The sequence below is a fragment of the Thamnophis sirtalis genome, unplaced genomic scaffold (assembly GCF_051295495.1).
Source record: "Thamnophis sirtalis isolate CommonGarterSnake01/CBP01778 unplaced genomic scaffold, rThaSir2_p1.2 scaffold_13, whole genome shotgun sequence".
Lineage (NCBI taxonomy): Eukaryota > Metazoa > Chordata > Lepidosauria > Squamata > Natricidae > Thamnophis > Thamnophis sirtalis.
The window spans coordinates 58,066,927-58,085,953 of NW_028261393.1; the positions used below are offsets into that span (position 1 = coordinate 58,066,927).

General features: G+C 45.2%; 1 protein-coding gene across 1 annotated transcript in view; it reads left to right on the plus strand.

Moving 5' to 3' along the window:
- AFF2 (ALF transcription elongation factor 2) overlaps nt 1–18,198 on the plus strand; it is a 276,604-nt gene extending 258,406 nt beyond the window's left edge. Inside the window, exons 14-21 of the mRNA XM_087728202.1 lie at nt 448–584; nt 2,388–2,451; nt 4,361–4,497; nt 8,582–8,653; nt 9,053–9,146; nt 10,335–10,378; nt 15,101–15,315; nt 16,991–18,198. Coding sequence (XP_087584328.1) covers nt 448–584; nt 2,388–2,451; nt 4,361–4,497; nt 8,582–8,653; nt 9,053–9,146; nt 10,335–10,378; nt 15,101–15,315; nt 16,991–17,112 — 885 coding nt within the window. The 3' untranslated portion in view covers nt 17,113–18,198. The remainder of the gene's footprint in view (nt 1–447; nt 585–2,387; nt 2,452–4,360; nt 4,498–8,581; nt 8,654–9,052; nt 9,147–10,334; nt 10,379–15,100; nt 15,316–16,990) is intronic.
- The last annotated feature ends 829 nt before the right edge of the window (nt 18,199–19,027 follow it).

Sequence of the window (19,027 nt, forward strand, 5' to 3'; positions counted from 1 at the left end):
CCTCGGTCATGCAAAATTCAAGGGAAGCTGCCCAGCCCTGATCTTTAATCCGTGCTTTAACTCCTCTGATTGTAAAAGCGCGCGGGGGGGGGGGGAACTCAAGACTTATCTTTTCCAGGGAAAAGCCGCCTTGCTCTAATCGTTGTGAATTTTCGGCCCTGCTGTTTGCCTCCCAACATTTTCATTTTAATAAGCTGGCGGTGCTACAAGGCGCCCATGCTGACATTACACCTTGGCAGAAGTGGGTGTTAATGATGCCGGGCATGGGAGCAGTGTGGCGCCGATTGCACTTAATTAATTTGCTGAGCCTGACTTAGCGACATGCCGCCGAAGAACAACAAAGAGCCGGGATTTTAATTTCGAGGCACGCACGCTCGCATGACGGGACGTGCAAAGGTATCCTTGGCGCAAAAAGCCGAGGCGGCTAATTAAAATTGCTTTCCGCAGGAAGAAGATGCTCCCAGCAGGCCTCCCAATCCTTTGCTGGAATCCAGCCACCTCGACAACGATCTCTGGTTGACAAGTCCCATCTTCACCAACGGGAACCCTGAACTGAGAAGAGCCAAGATAACGTTTGATGATATGTTAGTTACTTATTTGTTATGACTGTATTCGTATTTTTTTGGTTGGCTTTTGGAGCAAGTTTCCGCATTGCTTTGAGCTACTTTAGCCTCAGGATCTTCTGTTGTACACGGCCTGAGTTTGCATTGGGTTGAGTTGCGTTGAGTTTTTGGGGGGTGGGGGCTTGAAGAAGTTGCGACTCCTACAGCCACATGGACGGAACTCTGTGGTTCTCGGTTCCACCACAAAACCGTGTCCGACTAAAGGGCGCTCGACGAAACCGCATAGCTGACGTCATCACAGGGCGACAACAGCGCGGAGACAGAAGCAAGCTGTAAACGCTAAACCTAAACTTAACCCCTAAACCTAAACTTAACCCCCCTAAACCTAATCCTAAACCTAACCCTAAACCTAACCCTTAACCTAACCCTAAACCTAACCCTAATCCTAACCCTTAACCTAACCCTAAACTTAACCCTAACCCTTAACGTAACCCTAAACCTAACCCTAAAGCTAACCCTAAACCTAACCCTTACCTTAACTTAAATTGGCTTGCTTTCAAAGCGCTATTTAAAGCGCCCTTCTTTCTCCGCGCTCGCTGTTGTCGCCCTGTTGATGATGTCAGCGACGCAGTTTAATCGGGCGCGCTTTAGTCGAGCGCGGTTTTGTCGTGCCACGGTGGTTCTCTGGGCAACGTTTTCAGAAATCGTTTGCCCTTAACCTTCTTCCTAGAATAGAGAGAGAGAGACCGACCCAAAGTCACCCAGTTAGAATTTGTCCTTAAGCAGGACACACAGCAGGGGTGAAATGCTACTGGTTCGGGCTGGTTCATCCAAACCAGTAGTAAAAATGCTACCGGTTCGCCCAAACGAACCAGTAGCACTGGATTTCCTGCTTTCTAGCTGATATAAATCACGTGGCGCAGCTGATTCCCGCCCTCGCTGTTCACTTACCTTACCTTTTTAACACTCTGCCCATGCGTGGGAGGTACTGCACATATGCGGAGGTGGTGCCTGTGAGCAAAGCAAGCATGCGCCACTCTCACATTGCTACCGAACTGGTAGCAAAGGAAAGTGGCTTTCACCCCTGAGACACAGTTGGGTTTTCCCACTTCTGGCCCAGTTTTGAATGAAATTCGGACCAGACCCAAAAAAAATCCACCTGGTCATTTAAAGTTTAGCCTTCTAACTGATCCAGGTCCTATAATTGTCTAATCTGATGTTACACAGACAGCAGGTGCCAATCCTAGAGATTGGACAAATGAAGAAACACACATTTGGAGGGCAGAGGTGGGATTCACTTACCTTCCCTACCAGTTCGCAAATGTGAGCACACCCGCCTTCTGCGCATGGACAATGCTCACGCATGATGTCGTAGTGGGTGGGGAGAGCCTCCTGCAGCCGCCGCTACTGGTTCGCCCGAACCGGAGAGAACCGGCTGAATCCTACCTCTGTCGTAGGGGAAGAAAACTTACTGCAGATGTATTTAGAAGCTGGAAATCCTGATACGTTTAGCCAAAGCCGTTTGGAGTCAGTCTCTTCCAAGATGTTCTTTTGACTTCCCAGTCTGGGAGTCTATGACTCCCAGATTCCCAACTGGTCTCCCGCCCAAATATTTTCCAAAGTCTACCCTTCTTAGCTTCTGGAACGAGTCCCAAGAGTGAAGAAAGCAAAGTGCTGTGTAGATTTACGTGACTATTATTACTTTTTTTAGAACATGGGCAGGATTGAGGCAAGCCTTGTAAGCATGAAGTCTAAATCAGGCCAAAGAAAGAGTTGAAATCCCATCAGCTGCTTCTTCTGACTCCTGCTATTGTGTCTTCCTAGGCTTCACAATGCGGATTACTATATGCAGGAAGCCAAAAAGCTCAAGCATAAGGCAGATGCTCTGGTAAGTCTCCCTTTCACACCACCGGGATGGGTGGCTGATTCAGCAGAGAATTCAGATGCCGGAGAGGATTGCAACACATTTGTGAGCCTTATTAACGGTGCATTAAATTAGGCTAATTATTAGTATGCAGCACTGTTCATTAACAGGTATGCCCGCCGTGGGGACAGTAATGCAGGGAATTCTCTGGACCACCTGGCATCCAGTTTTGGTTGACACGATGTGAAAAAGTTGTTAGACTCCGGAAAGAGTGCAGAGAAGAGCAATAAAGAGGATTAGGGGACTGGAGGCTAAAACATGTCAAGAACGGTTGCTGGAACTGGGTATGTCTCGTTTAATTAAAAGAAGAACCAGGGGAGACAGGATAGCAGCCTTCCAATGTCTCAGGGGTTGCCACAAAGAAGAGGGAGTCAAACTATTTTCCAAAGCAACTGAGGGTAGAACAAGAAGCAATGGGTGGAAACTAACCAAGGAGAGAAGCAACTTAGAGCTAAGGAAAAATATCCCGACAGTTAAAACAATTAATCAGTGGAACAACTTGCCTATGGAAGTTGTGAATGCTCCAACAAGGGAGGTTTTTAAGAAAAGATCGAACAACCATTTGCCTGACATGGTAGAGGGTTTCCTGCCTGAGCAGGGGGTTGGACTAGAAGACCTCCAAGGTCCCAACTCTGCTATTCTGTTGCCATCAGAAAGCTGCACATAGCCCGAAACCAACCACATCTTCATTGTTGAACGAGGCAGCCATGAGTAAGCGTCAAGAGATATGGGTGGCCCAGTAAGGTAGCAATAGCAATAGCAATAGCAGTTAGACTTATATACCGCTTCATAGGGCTTCCAGCCCTCTCTAAGCGTTTTACAGAGTCAGCATATCGCCCCCAACAACAATCCGGGTCCTCATTTCACCCACCTCGGAAGGATGGAAGGCTGAGTCAACCCTGAGCCGGTGAGATTTGAACAGCCGAACTGCAGAAAACAGTCAGCTGAAGTGGCTGCAGTACAGCACTCTAACCGCTGCGCCACCTCGGCTCTAGAGGTGGCTTTGGGTAGCCAAAGCCTACGCAAGCCACCCAACAGAAGCGGTGCAAAACAGATATCAGTGACTAAAATCACATCTCGCGTTAAGCTCTCATTGGTTTCTACCATAATTTCTGGCAGAAGTTGAATAGTTTCTGGCCTAACATGTTAAAACTGTAAAAAAGAAAAAAAAACAGTTAATAAGGTGTCTCCCTTTTATTCACATGTATTTTCTTCCTCGTACTAAAAATTCTAATTTGGTCGACATTGTTTTGGAGATCTGGGGGGGCATCTTAAGTTTTTGGGGCGTCTTCTGCCTGTTCTCCACACCAAGCAAAGCTGCAGCGGTTGCCCTTGGTATATGAATTCAGGTAGTCCTCAACTTACAACAGTTCATCTAGTGGCCGTTCAAAATGACAATGGCACCGAAGAAAGTGACTTACGACCATTTTTCGCACTTACGACCATTGCCGCATGCCCATGTCACGGGATCCAAATCCATGTGCTTGGCAACTGACTCGCGTTTATGGTGCTTGCAAGGCCCCAGAGCCACAGGCTTCCTCAGTCCTTCTGGCAAGCAAAGTCATTGGGGAAGCCAGAATCATTTAACAACTATCATACTAACTTAACCGCTACCATGATTCACTTAACAACCGTGGCCAAGAAAGTGGATCAAAAGTCGTTGAACAAACGTCCTGCTTAGCCACAGAAACGTGGGGCTCCCTTGCGGCCGTAAGTCGAGGCCTATCTGTATCCAGATTGGGAAGGAAGGGGCACCCAGAGAGCTACAATAGAGCAATGCGCACAAGGGTTCAGATTTCTAGTGGAACATGGCGCTCTTCACCAATCTTGGAAGCCAACCGGAGCTTCCTTTCAAATCCCTTTTGTTTTTCAGCTGGAAAAATTTGGCAAAGCAGTGAATTATGCCGACGCGGCGATCTCCTTCATCGAATGCGGGAATGCTATGGAGCGCGATCCATTGGAGGCGAAATCTCCGTACACCATGTACTCGGAGACGGTGGAACTTATCAGGTGAATGCCTTTTCTGTGACTCTACGTACAATTAGAAGGATGATTAGGAGACTAAAACTGGGGGCTAAAACATTTGAATGAACTAGGCATAGCTAGTCTAGTGAAGAGAAGGACCAGGGGAGACAGGATAGCAGTATTACTCTATAAAACCTTAGTAAGATCACAGCTAGAATCCTGCATCCAGTTTTGGACACCACACTATAAAAAAGATGTTGAGACTCTAGAAAAAGTGCAGGGAGGAGCAACCAGGATGATGAGGGAAATGGAGGCTAAAAGATACGATGAACGGTTGCAGGAACTGGGCCTGGCTAGTCTAGTGAAGAGAAGGACCAGGGGAGACAGGAGAGCATCTTCCAATATTTGAGGGGCTGCCACAGAGAGGAAGGGAGGTCAACCTATTCTCCAAAACACCGAATGGCCAGACAAGGAATAATGGATGGAAACTGACCAAGGAGAGATTCAACCTAGAAATAGGGAGAAATTTTCTAACAGTGAGGACAATCAACTCATGGAACAGACGTTGCTTTCAGACGTTATGGGAGCTTCATGACTGGAAGCTTTCAAGAAGAGGCTGGAAGGCCATCGGTCAGAAGTGGTGTAGGGTCTCCTGCTTGGGAGGGGGGGTTGGACTAGATGACCTCCAAGGTCCCCTCCAACTCTGTTCATCTGTATCGGTATCTTTTTGGGTCAATGTCTATGGAGGCTCTGAGGCATCCAGGTCCAAGGGATAATTGATGGAAACTGATCAAGGAGAGATTAAGCCTAGAATTAAGGAGGAACTTTCCGACAGTGAGAACAATCAACCAATGGAACAGGAGTTGTCCTCAGAAGTGGTGGGGGCTTCATCACTTGAGACTTTCAAGAAGGGATTGGACTGCCATTTGTCAGAAATGTTGTAGGGTCTCCTGCTTGAGCGGGGGGTGGTGGTGGACTAGATGACCTCCAAGGTCCCTTCCAATTCTGTTAATCTGCTAAATCTGTTAAAGTTGCTTTGTGTGTTTTTAAGGATCATTCTGACCTTGTTAATGGTTAATCCAAGGCCTCGTCAACTCAGAAGATATCATAATTAGTCCTTTCTTCCATTTTACAAACGCCACGGAAAATTTATAATTGACGGACTCTGTTCTTATAAATTAGCCCTGTTAGGGGATAATAAGGGTGTAGTATTATTTGCAGTACTGGTATAATTAAAATTGAAATGCAGTGGATGGCACTTAAAGCAGCATAATTTCAGTGTTGGGCTGACACATTTATCTCAGAAAGAGTTAGTTTGATCGTTCCAAATATTAAAGGGAGACCGTTGAGGTCTCGGTTATAAATCCTGCCTTTTTAGAGTTTATCAATTAGCTGTAAAATAATTGTCCCAGAATGAATTTTGGCAGATAAGGGCTTCAGCTTACAAACATTTGTTTAGATATGACCAGAAAGAAAGAGAGAAGAGCAGAAATGCCTTTGGTTTATAGTCAATAAGAGTGTTTTTATTGTTGTGGTCCACCAGTGGCCAGCAGAGCTGGCAGCAGACTCAGACAGTGAGGAGGGTTGGGGAGGAACCTGGGCCAGTCCTGGAGTCTGGGGAAGGCTCTGAGGAGGACTCTGTGTCGGAGGCAGAGAGGGGGACAGGGCCATCTGACAGTTATCAGCTGCCTTCAGAGTCGGACATCAGTGGGGCAGATGAACAGCTGGAGCCTGTTCCCAGTGTGCGCATGCTCAGAGCTGCCAGGAGAAGGGAACAGCTAAAGAACAGGGGGCGACTTGGGAGTAAGGCCACAGGTGGACGATGAATGGCCCTTCCCAGAGGAAATAAAAGGGGAGCGAAAGGGGAATTTGCAGGAGACAATTAATTTGCTTCATTGGTTTGTGACTCTCCGAGAGTCTTTGCCAAGTTCTGCAGATCTCGGCTTGGCAGCTCTCCAAGCTAGATAAGGTCTGTGGCTGTAAATCCTCCCTTGAAAGACTTTGCTGGAGGTGAATGAGCAGAATTCACAGTCAATTAATAAAAGGGGTTTTTGTTGGGACCAGGACTTTGCTTCATGCTCTCGGGAAGCCTCGGTCAGAACATGTATCTTTATTTATGAAAAATATCTCTATAGTGTCACCAAGCAGAAAGTTCTCTCCAAACATGGCAACTTTAAGACGTGAGGACATCAACTCCCAGAATTCCCCAGCCAGCATAGATTAAAAAGAAGCTTCCACAACCAGCTTATCATAGTAGTGATGGATGTGACAGTGCAACTGGTGTGGTCAACACACTGCCGTTCACCTACACTCCACTATTTCCTAGTAAATGAAGTTGCTGGAATACCTTAAAACTTTCTTATGCAAGAGTGAATTCTATTACTTATTCTTAACATAAGCACTGTGAAATTGTATTAACGCTCAGAACAATGATTTTTATGGGAGGATGATCTGATTTTCGGAAGGCTGCGCAGGGAACATGGGAGTGAAAAGCTCCAGAGAAGTGAGGTTGAAGATAGATAAAGATGATGGATGGATGGATGGATGGATGGATGGATGGATGGATGGATGGATGGATGGATGGATAGATAGATAGGATAGGATAGGATAGGATAGGATAGGATAGGATAGGATAGGATAGGATAGGATAGGATAGGATAGGATAGGATAGGATAGGATAGGATAGGATAGGATAGGATGGATGGATGGATGGATGGATATTGGTAGATGAGAGATAGATGAGAGAGAGCGGATGGATGGAGAGAGAGAGAGAAGAAATTTGGGATAGATAGATAGATAAGATAGATAGATAGGTAGATAGGTAGGTAGGTAGGTAGGTAGGTAGGTAGGTAGGTAGGTAGGATGGATGGATGGATGGATGGATGGATGGATGGATGGATGGATATTGGTAGATGAGAGATAGATGAGAGAGAGCGGATGGATGGAGAGAGAGAGAGAAGAAATTTGGGATAGATAGATAGATAGATAGATAGATAGATAGATGGATGGATGGATGGATGGATGGATGGATGGATGGATGGATGGATGGATGGATGGATGGATGGATGGATGGATGGATGGATGGATGGATGGATGGATGGATGGATACAGGTAGATGAGAGAGGGGGATGGATGGAGAGAGGGAGAGAAGAAATTTGAGATAGATAGATAGGTAGGTAGGTAGGTAGATAGGTAGGTAGGTGGGTGGGTGGGTGGGTGGGTGGGTGGGTGGATGGATGGATAGATGGATAGATGGATAGATGGATAGATGGATAGATGGATAGATAGATATAAATGATGGATGGATGGATGGATGGATGGATGGATGGATGGATGGATGGATACTGGTAGATGAGAGATAGATGAGAGAGGGGGGATGGATGGAGAGAGGGAGAGAAGAAATTTGGGACAGATAGATAGATAGATAGATAGATAGATAGATAGATAGATAGATGGATGGATGGATGGATGGATGGATGGATGGATGGATGGATGGATGGATGGATGGATGGATATAGGTAGATGAGAGAGGGGGATGGATGGAAAGAGAGAGAGAGAGAAGAAAATTTGGATAAGATAGATAGATAGATAGATAGATAGATAGATAGATAGATAGATAGATAGATAGATAGATAGATGATAGATAGATAGATAACCATTAGAAAGAGAGAGACAGACAGACAGACCATCAGACAGATAGACAGAGCCAGCAGAATAAGAAGCAACGGATGGAAACTAACCAAGGAGAGAAGCAACCTAGAACGAAAGAGGAATTTCCTAACAGGGAGGACAATTCACCCGTGGAACGCCTTGCCTTCAGAAGTTGTGGGTGCTCCGTCATTGGAGGTTTTAAGAGACTGGAGGGTCCCTTGTCTGAAATGGCACAGGGGCTCCTGCTTGAGCAGGCAGTTGGACCAGAAGACCTCAAGGTCCCTTCCAGCTCTATTCTGATTGAGTGGAGATATTTCTCGCACTGTGTTTATCGAGGATGGCAGCTGCTCTCTGGAAGGGCAGTGGGTGCCCTGCTGCTTGTTGACAACCCTGAGGTCTTTCAGTTGTGCCCTGGGGCACCCCCGTTGTTCCTTGATGCCACCGGTTCAACCTCTGCTCTTCCATCCTCTCTCTGAAGGTACGCCATGAGACTGAAGAACTTCACGGGGTCTTCTGCCACGGAAGGAGACAAGAAACTGGCTGTCCTCTGGTGAGACATTGCCCTCTTTCTCAATTGCCTTGTTATTAAAGCTGGTTAAAGCTTCCACTGAAGACCAGAATTGAGAGTCTTCTAACTTCTCTCTCTTCCCTCCTTGCCATTTCTTCCTCCCCTTTTCTTCCTTCCTTCTTCCTTTTTCCTTCCTTCCATTCCTTCTTCCTTCCTTATTTCTTTCTTCCCTTCCTTTCCCTTCCTTCCTTCTCTTTCTTTCTTTTTCTTTCTTTCGCTATATTGTCTCTTGTCTCTTTATAAAAACTTGTAATAAAAATCATTTTAAAAATAGGCCAGTGCTCACACAGTGTGGTTTTCCACTGTGGTTGGTGCCCACAGATCACATCTTTGGGAAATAACGTCAAGTTTGTGTTTGTGTGTGTTTCCAAATTACTATAGCTACCGCTGCTTATCCCTTCTCTATCTGAGAATGTTTAAACTGAAGAAGGATCACGCAATGAAGTATTCCAGATCCTTGATGGAATATTTTAAGGTAAATGACATTGAATTGCTTTTTTTATGCAGAAAGGGAAGGGGGGAGAAAGAGAGGGAGAGGAAGAGAGGAGAAAGAGAGAGGGACAGGGACAGAGGGGGAGAGGGAGGGAGAGAAGAAAGAGGGAGGGAGAGGGAGAAAGAGAGAGAGTGGAGAGAGAGGAGAGAGAAAGAGAGGAGAGAGAGGAGAGAGAGGGGGGACAGAAAGAGAAGAGACAGAGAACAAGAGAGAGAGAGGAGAAAAAGAGAGAGGAAGGGAGAGGGACACAGAGAGAGAGACAGAGACAGAGAGAAAGAGAGAGAGAAATTCCATGTTTTTGCAGCTGGAACACAACAGTTTGTGGCTGTGTTCAGCCATCAAAGGTTGTGAAGGATGCAACCTTGTCATTAAGGGTGTGGGAGGGGAAAGTGGTAGGAGAGAGTGGGGTGGATTCTCCTCCAGACATTCCTTCAAAGAAACCGTTCCCCAAAGTCAAATAAAGGATGACTAGTTTGGATACAGGATTTTTATTTTTTTTTGCAAAATTACTCCCCCCCCCAAAAAAAACCCCTTACTTTAAGACCTCTGCCACAACGCTTGGCTCCAGAATTTTTATAAAGCGGATGTATGGTGTATTCAGTTTAATTGGCCATCCGGACAGGAAATGCCACCCTACCAGTGATTTTTCATGTGGCCACTTTTGCAAAAAACATAAAATAAATTCCCATGTCTCTGTGTTGTGTATGTAAATATATTGCCATAGATACCTAACACTGTGAAACATTAATGCTCAGGCTAAAGGGCTTTGAAAGGTAACACACTGCATTTGTGGGCTCCTGTAACATCACCCGTTGGATTTTTTAAAAATAAAAATGGTTCTTTGGTTTGCCACAGCCATTTTATGCTTTCTTCCACTTCATTGGAGCCGAGGTGGCTCAGTGGTTAGGGTGCAGTACTGCAGGCCACTTCAGCTGACTGTTATCTGCAGTTCAGCGGTTCAAATCTCACCGGCTCAAGGTTGACTCAGCCTTCCATCCTTCCGAGGTGGGTGAAATGAGGACCCAGACTGTGGGGGCGATATGCTGACTCAATTTTCTAAAAATCTGTAAACCGCTTAGAGAGGGCTGAAAGCCCTACGAAGCGGTATATAAGTCTAATTAATAAATAAAATAAAATAAATTGGCTCTCTCTTTCATTTTCTTTTAACAGAATTCATCCAAAGTTTCACAAGCCCCTTCTCCTTGGGGAGGCAAGTAAGTATCTCTCATTATTTTGGGGAATTGTAAAATGGGATATCGGGAAGAGGGAACATTTTTTGGCCCAATCAAGATCAGTTGTTAGATTAAAGTTAATGTTCCATGGGGAACATTAGAAAAAGCTTTCTATTCTGAAGAGCCGTAGTGGTGCAGCGGTTAGAGTGCAGCATTGTAGGCGACTTCTGCTGACTGCCGGTTGCCTGCAATTTGGCAGTTCGAGTCTCACCAGGCTCAAGGTTGACTCAGCCTTCCGTCCCTCTGAATGGTAAAATGAGGACCCAGATTGTTGGCGGCGAGAGGCTGACTCTGTAAACTGATTAGAGAGGGCTGTAAAAGCACTGTAAAGTGGTATATAAGTCTAAGTGCTATTGCTATTTTCCTTCCTTCCTCCCTCCCTTCCCTTCTCCATCCATCCATCCCAGCTGAAGGTTGACTCAGTCTCAACCTGAAGCCGGATATAAGTCTGAGTGCTATTGCTATTATATGGATTGATAGATCCCACATCCTCCTTCAACCCAACTGAAGACCATAAAGGAGATGGTTAGGAAGGGCCACACCATTCATTCCAGGAGGACAAAGAAAACCTTACGATCAAAGTTAATGTCTGCCTCTTCCCACCAACGGTGATTTCTTCAATAATAAAAGCCAATAATTATTTCAAAGATATAGCATAACCGTTGTTACTAAACTGGAAGCCTTCTGGTGCTTAAAGAAGAAGATCTTCACCCAGTTTTTTTTGCTCTAATTCAGTGCAAAAGTAGCTGGTTTCAACCCTAAAGCTCGATTTTATTAACCACATACATATTTGGATCTTGCACACCCGGTGCGTGCCACTTGCACTTATTATCAGGCGGGGCTGCACACGTTGAGATCGCCCAAGCTGAACACAGCCTGTCTACCATGAATAACGCGCCACCAGGAGCGTCTGAGACCATAAAGAACAGGAGGTATTGTCACAACAGAGTCATCCATCATGCAGGGCAGATGCTGAGGTAGACAGTGAAGGGAGCCACGGTAGGGTAAGAAGGACCATTTGTTTTCCATCCTTGATGGCTTGAACTCTGGGCCAAGGATGCCTCTTGCGGGAAGCAGGTGAGAAGGAAGAAGCTTCTCCATCAGAACCCTTGAGACAACATGGATCTGGTTCAGAGCAATGTTGCTTGTTAACCAAGGTGTTTCATCTCCCGAAGTGACCAACTCAACACTGACCAAAACTGGATGCCGTATATTCCAAGTGAAGGCATATTGAAGTGGTGTTCAGAGCCGAGGTGGCGCAGTGGTTAGGGTGCAGCACTGCAGGCCACTTCAGCTGACTGTTATATGCGGTTCAGCGGTTCTAATCTCACCGGCTCAAGGTTGACTCAGCCTTCCATCCTTCCGAGGTGGGTGAAATGAGGACCCAGACTGTGGGGGCGATATGCTGACTCTGTAAACCGCTTAGAGAGGGCTGAAAGCCCTATGAAGCGGTATATAAGTCTAACTGCTATAGTGTTAACACTCCACATGATCTTGATTCTATCTTTCTATTCAGTGGGTAAATCAAATACCTCTGAAGTCTCATCCACATTATATGGATTTTTGGAATTTTGATCAGCTTCAAATGCAAATCTAAAAAGAAAATCAGTTACTGAAGTCTGGCTTGAATGTAAAATTCTGCTTAGGGGGCAGCCACACCATAGTACTCTAAGCTGGCAGGTGTTTTCCTAATTGTTGGTGTTAAAAGAAAATCCATGTGGGGGGATTACGGAGCACCAAGTAGATAACTTAAAAGACAACTTCATAGAAAACGCTATCCGGGTGATTTGATGCCAAAGAATTTAAAAGCGCTAAGAATGCCGGCAGAAATATAGGATTAATGTTGTATGTGATGCCTTCTACCACCCACGAAGGGGGTTTAAGAACAGTTTATAGGGAAAGGGGCTAAGCTATTGAAGCAAATTGAATTTTTCTCCCCGTCAATTATTAGTCAATAATTCAGGCTGTTTCCTAAGAGGGATGAGAAGATCACAACATGTTCAGCATCCTTTGTTCTAGGATTATTCTATTGTTTCCCTGCTCCGCCCCAGGAAAGTTGTAATTCCAGCTCTTCCTTTACCAAAATCATTTTTTTAAATGATAATGTAGCTCCCCCCCCCACCACTTCAATTTTATCATAGTCATAGGGCTGGAAGGGACCATGGAGGTCTTCTGGTTGAACCCCCTACACAAAACCTCACAATAGTTCAGAGACGAGAAGAAGAGAAGAGGGAGGGAGGGAGGGAGGGAGGGAGGGAGGGAGGAAGGAAGGAAGGAAGGAAGGAAGGAAGGAAGGAAGGAAGGAAGGAAGGAAGGAAGGAAGGAAGGAGGGAAACATCACTCTTTTTCCTGGCTAAAGGTAGCCTTGAATCATGATCTCCCCAGTCATAAACCAACACCCTATTCATGATACCATATTGCTTCTCTCGTGACTTGTGACAAGAAGGGCGGTTCTTCATCTCTTCCTCATCTCAGTTGGTGGAAATCTCATCAACCTGTGGTAGCAGTTCCAGTGGTGAAGCAACCTTTGTGATAACTCCACAAAAGTGGTTGATGGAAGAACATCACACCAACAATCATCTTCCCCATGGTCAATGGAAGAAAAGGAGATTTATTAACAGGTCCCATAGTAGGACTATTTTTAACCCTTTGCTGAATAGGCCAATTTTTGAAGGAGAATTTCAAACTGAGATGGGACGGATTAAATGCCAACTCCATCTATGTTTTGATACTAAGCTAGACTGAAAAAAGTCATGGATACTTTAGAGAAAAGAAAAGACTACATGCTACGTGCTTAGCACGAATATTTTGATCCTCACTGCCCTGCTGTCATTCTTCTTCTTCATCATCATCAACATCATAGGTAAAGGTTCCCCTTACACATATGTGCTAGTCCTTCCCGACTCTAGGGGGCGGTGCTCATCTCCATTTCAAAGCCCAAGAGCCAGCTCTTGTCTGAAGACGTCTCCATGGTCATGTGGCCGGCATGACTCAACGCTGAAGGCGCACGCAACGCTGTTCCTTTCCCATCAAAGATGGTCCCTATTTTTCTACTTGCATTTTTTACCTGCTTTCGAACTGCTAGGTTGACAGAATCTGGGACAAGTCACGGGGGCTCACTCTACTCCATGGCACTAGGGATTCAAATCACTGAAATGCCGTCCTTCTGAGCAACAAGCTCAGCATCTTAGCCACTGAGCCACCACATCCCCATCATCATCACAATTTGACATTAACCCTATCAAATTCCACATCAGCTTTCTGAAGCAGGCTGTTGCGTTCAGAAAATTTCGGAGGGGTAAGATTAGCAAGCGACAGATGCTAAGTATTCAATCCCAAAAAAAATGAAATGAAATGGCTGAAAGAAAATGCACTTGTCACAATATCCAGCAGATTAATTGTCAAGCACAATGGAATAATGTTAATAAAATATGCAAATTAGATACAGCCTTTGGGCTGATGATTGGCTTCCGTAGGGAATCCTGGGATCTGAGAACATATTGCCTAGCTGGGTTCTTTTTTAATTTAGCAGCCTGAAAATAATCTTCACAGCATGAAGGGAAATTTGAAAGACTTTTAAGGGGTGGGGGGGGGGACCTGAATCGTTTCCGTTTGTCCTACTTCACGTTGGTGTTTATTAGTCAACCAAGCATAAAGAGTAAACAAATCTGACTGAAAATAGCGGTTAATCAAAGATTTCTCTTTGGAACACTGCCCCTAAATCACTTTGGGGTGTCCCGGTGAGATTTGGGGCTAAAAGAGAGGAATTGTATATTTATTTGTTTAAAAGGGTGCTGAGGCCATCTTGAAAGCCCATGGAGTAAGAAGAATGCATTCCCACAAGCCCTTTAAAAGAGACCTCCTGAATCAAGATGGCCGGCCATCTTTAATAGTTAAATAGTTTGAGGTTCTTCCTGGGGCATCTGTGCTAGGAATGCCCAGGGAATTCTGGGAAATATGCTTCCTACTATCTCTTGGAGATCCCTGATCTCTTCCACTCCAAAGAGGGAAATGGTGAAAAAACCGGATTGAAGCTAGAGGTTCATCATCCATTTCTACAGACGGGAGGAATCGGGTGAAATGTATGTTTAGGCATAGTTAAATGTTTATGGAGATATAGTTGCAGTTTCTTTCTCTGACTTTTAGTTTCATGCTGCAGTGCTAAGATAGAAGTAGGGAAGTCCATCCAACATTGGCTAGGTTGTTCCAAGGAATTACCAAGTGGTTTTCTTCACCGACCACTTCCGGTAACAGAGGAAGCCACTTGTATATAGGAAGAGAGCAAACCTCACTCCCTTCTAGCACTGATGATATTCCCTAGTTGGGTCGTGAAATGTCTGCAACAAAACAGCCAAGCACAGATGTCACAAAGATACTTTTTTTCCTAAAGGCAACTGGGCTTTCTTGGATTTTGCTTTGAAAAATTTTCACTTCACATTCAAGAAACCTTTTCAGTTCTGAAGAAGAAGGGAAGAACTGAAGTCTTGGATGAGAAGTGAAATGCTTTCCAAGATGCAGTTGAATTTTGGAAAAATCTGCTTTGGGGCCACCATGAGTTGGGCGATTGAGAATCTCCATAGACATTTATCCAAGCTCAGAGACCACCAAGGACTCTACACGTAGACCTCTTTGATCAGGTTGACTAGATTCACAGCCAGAGGTGGGATAGAAATCAAATCAACCAGGTCTTTGTCCTTTTCCCAGGAGCACAGAAACGCCCTCCCCGATGTCTCTGAGCCCCTCGCCCATCAGCACCCTTGGAAGCACCACAAGCACAGCGGGCTCCTCTTCGGTGGGAACGGTCAGCATCCCCCAACGGATCCACCACATGGCCGCCAGCCACGTCAACATCACCAACAATGTCTTGCGGAGCTACGAACATTGGGACATGGCCGACAAACTGACAAAAGAAAACAAAGGTATCTCCTCCTCCTCTTCCTCCTCCTCCTCTTCCTCCTCCTCCTCCTCCTCCTCCTCTTCCTCCTCCTCCTTGGAGATCTGCTGAGGCTATGTTGATAATGATTAGAGCAGTGTTTCTCAACCTTGGCAACTTGAAGATGTCCGGACTTCAACTCCCAGAATTCCCCAGCCAGCATTCGCTGACTGGGGAATTTTGGGAGTTGAAGTCCGGACATCTTCAAGTTGCCAAGGTTGAGAAAAACTGGATTAGAGACAGCATCCTTCACCTTGCAAGTTAATAGAGCATGCTGGTTCACTGATTCTCTTTGTTACTGTTTGGGGTGAGGATTTCTCTTCCCCAAAGGGGGAGGACTCAGAACATTTCCGTTTCTCTTCCTCGTGGACTAATCCTTCGGAACCTATCAGCCAGGGCTCCGAGTGTGAAGAGGTTCCAGGAAAAGGGAGTGTGAGAGGACAGGATGGTGCCCTGCCCCCCCCTTAAGGCCTCTCTTAAAGAGAGCCAAGTAAAAGACCAAGCTACACAGCCCCCCCCCCCATTATAAAACACAAAGGCTCACTAGAGGGCCAATACTTGCTACTAGATATTGGCCCATGTCTGAACTCAGACAAGAACGTGGAAGTTTAGCGCTCTTGCCAAGGTTTCATCCATTAGTGTAGATCCCTGCCTTATTCTGTTCAAAACTAGACATTCTGAAATACTACAAGCCCATTAGATATAAGTTCCGAGATGATGATGATGATGATGATGATGATGATGATGATGATGATGATGATGATAGATAGATAGATAGATAGATAGATAGACAGACAGACAGACAGATGATAGATAGATAGATAGACAGACAGACAGACAGACAGACAGACAGACAGACAGACAGATGATATATAGAGGATATAGATATAGATAAATAATAGATAGATGATAGATAGATAAATAGATAGATAGATAGATAAATGATAGATAGATGATAGATAGATAGATAGATAGACAGACAGACAGACAGACAGACAGACAGACAGCAATAGCAATAGCAATAGCAATAGCACTTAGACATATACCACTTTACAGTGTGTTACAGCCCTCTCTAAGTGGTTTACAGAGTCAGCCCCTTGCCCCCAACAATCTGGGTGCTCATTTGACCCACCTCAGAAGGATGAGTCAACCTTGAGCTGGTGGGACCTGAATTGCCAAACTGCTGCAATCAGCAGTTAGCAGAAGTAGCCTGCAGTACTGCATTCTAACCACTGCGCCACCACCGATAGGAAGGTAGGTAGGTAAATAGGTGGATGGATGGATGGATGGATGGATGGATGGATGGATGGATGGATGGATGGATGGATGGATGGATGGATGGATGGATTGATGAATGGATGGATGGATGGATGGATGGATGGGTAGATGGGTGGATGGGTAGATGGGTACATGGGTAGATGGATAGATGGATAGATACAGAGATACAGAGATACAGAGATACAGAGATACAGAGATACAGAGATACAGAGATACAGAGATACAGAGATACAGAGATACAGAGATACAGAGATACAGAGATACAGAGATAAGAAAATTGGGAGCATAGAAAACTAACCAATAAATTCCTTGCCACCTGTTTTGGGAATCTACTGGCCCCTCTGGTAGATGAGCAGAAAATAAGACTTCTCTCTGTTTTTCAGAGTTCTTCATAGACTTGGACTTGGTGATGGGTCCGTTAACACAACACAGCAGTATGACCAACCTGGTCCGTTACATTCGTCAAGGACTCCATTGGCTTCGCACTGAAGCACACTTGTTATAGTGATGGCCATGCCCACCCCTGTCACCACTCCATCCCGTTTCCTTCATTGGCACCCAGGTGATCCCCGATGGACAGCCACTTCCTCCTGTAACTGTATCCATAGAGTTTAATTTTGTTGCCGTCTCTCTTTCTGTCTTATACAAAACACGAACTGTTCTATCTGTCCGGCGTGGAATTGCCATAAATGGAAAATGTAGCTTCCAAGCAGGGTACGCCTTCTTCCTGTCGAACCCGCGTCGGTTATTTCCTTGGTCTACGAACTTCTAGATCCTGCCAATATTGCCATCTGTAGCCTACAGAGTGGACATCCCCTGCAGTATTGCACTTTGATCCAGAAGTATATCTGGGGAGAAAAGCTTAATAACATTTTGAGGGGCCCTTCCCGGAGGTTCTCACACCTGCCAATTAACGCAGAGAAACTCCCTCTTCCCAACATAATGTTGTCCTTCTGAGACACCATCTTTGTCCATCCCTACCCTCAGCTTAGTCCTGACTTGTTACTTGACAAGAGGCCATTGTGAAAATCGCAGGCGTGTGGTCCTTAAACAACACATTGAGCATTTCCACGCTGCTGTAGACACCGACACACACATACACATGGATCACAAAAGACTTCGGGAGATCTCTACAGAGAGCCAGGAAGCTGCCACATTTTGTAATTCTGCTTTATGGGTCTCCATTTTTAAGGGGCTACAGCCATAGTCTTTTTAAAACTATTTCACCCCCATGGAAGTCTTTTAAAATGAAAAAGGTATCCAGTAATCTATGTGGTGGGGCTCATCCCGATTTCTCTCTCTCTCTCTCTCTCTCTCTAATCTAAAAAGAATTAAGGATGAGATGTTTTCTTGTTATTCTAAATATGTGGGGCATCTCCACAAATTACCATAGATTCAACTACTGGTGCAAGGTAATCTCATTTAATTGACCCATTTGTGGGTAGAGAACGTCCATTAGATGCAACCGTAATTACCGCAGGAATGGATGTCGTGATGGAAATAAGGCCAATTGTCTTATGTGAATGAGGCTTGTAATGTTATGCAAATGACCTATGTTGACCCTCATTGCCTCATTTGCATAAGGATATCATCGTTGAAATGGTCTCCTCTAGACTTGTTTGGGAAGGGGCGTGGCTCGTGAGCTGTTTCAGAGGAGTGCCTAACAAAACTTATTGTGCATCCAGAGTCTTGTCTGCTAAATCGTTTTGTTTAAAGCAAGGTTTCGCAGTATCCCGACATGTACCCCCTTCCCCATGTTTTGTAAGCCGCCCTGAGTCCCCTCAGGGAAAAGGGCGGCCTATAAATTATAATAAACAAACAAACATAAACAAACATGTGCTGGCTGGGGAATTCTAGGAATTGAAATCCAGAGGTCTTCAAGTTGCCAAGGTTGAGAAACAGAGCTGGAGGGCTCCCATCTAGGATGGCCCTATCTCCAAGCCTACTGAGATAGCTCAACACAATCATTGTAATGACTCCATTTCTAGGATATCCTAGGTCAGGGATATCCAGACTTGGGAACTTTAAGACTTGTGGAATTCTGAGAGTTAAAGTCCCCAAGTTTTAAAGTTCCCAAGTTTAGACACCGCTGACCTAGAGAGTTGTTGGGTTGTTTTTCATTCCTTACTACAAGGCTCCCGAGATGTGCCCCTTACCTTTCATACCCATCCTTCCTTGTGGGTTGCAGTAGGTGCCATGCTCCGAATGGTTTTAGATAGATAGATGCCTCCAGGCATTCAGCATCATCTTCAATCTGGAGGAGGGCTTTAATGGGAGCACCAACCTGTCACATGGGGAAGGCTTGGGAGCTTTCAAATCCTTCCGAACCAGGGATGAAATTCAGCAGGTTCTGACCAGTTCTGGAGAACCGGTAGTGGAAAAATTGAGTAGTTTGGAGAACTGGCAAATACCACCTCTGG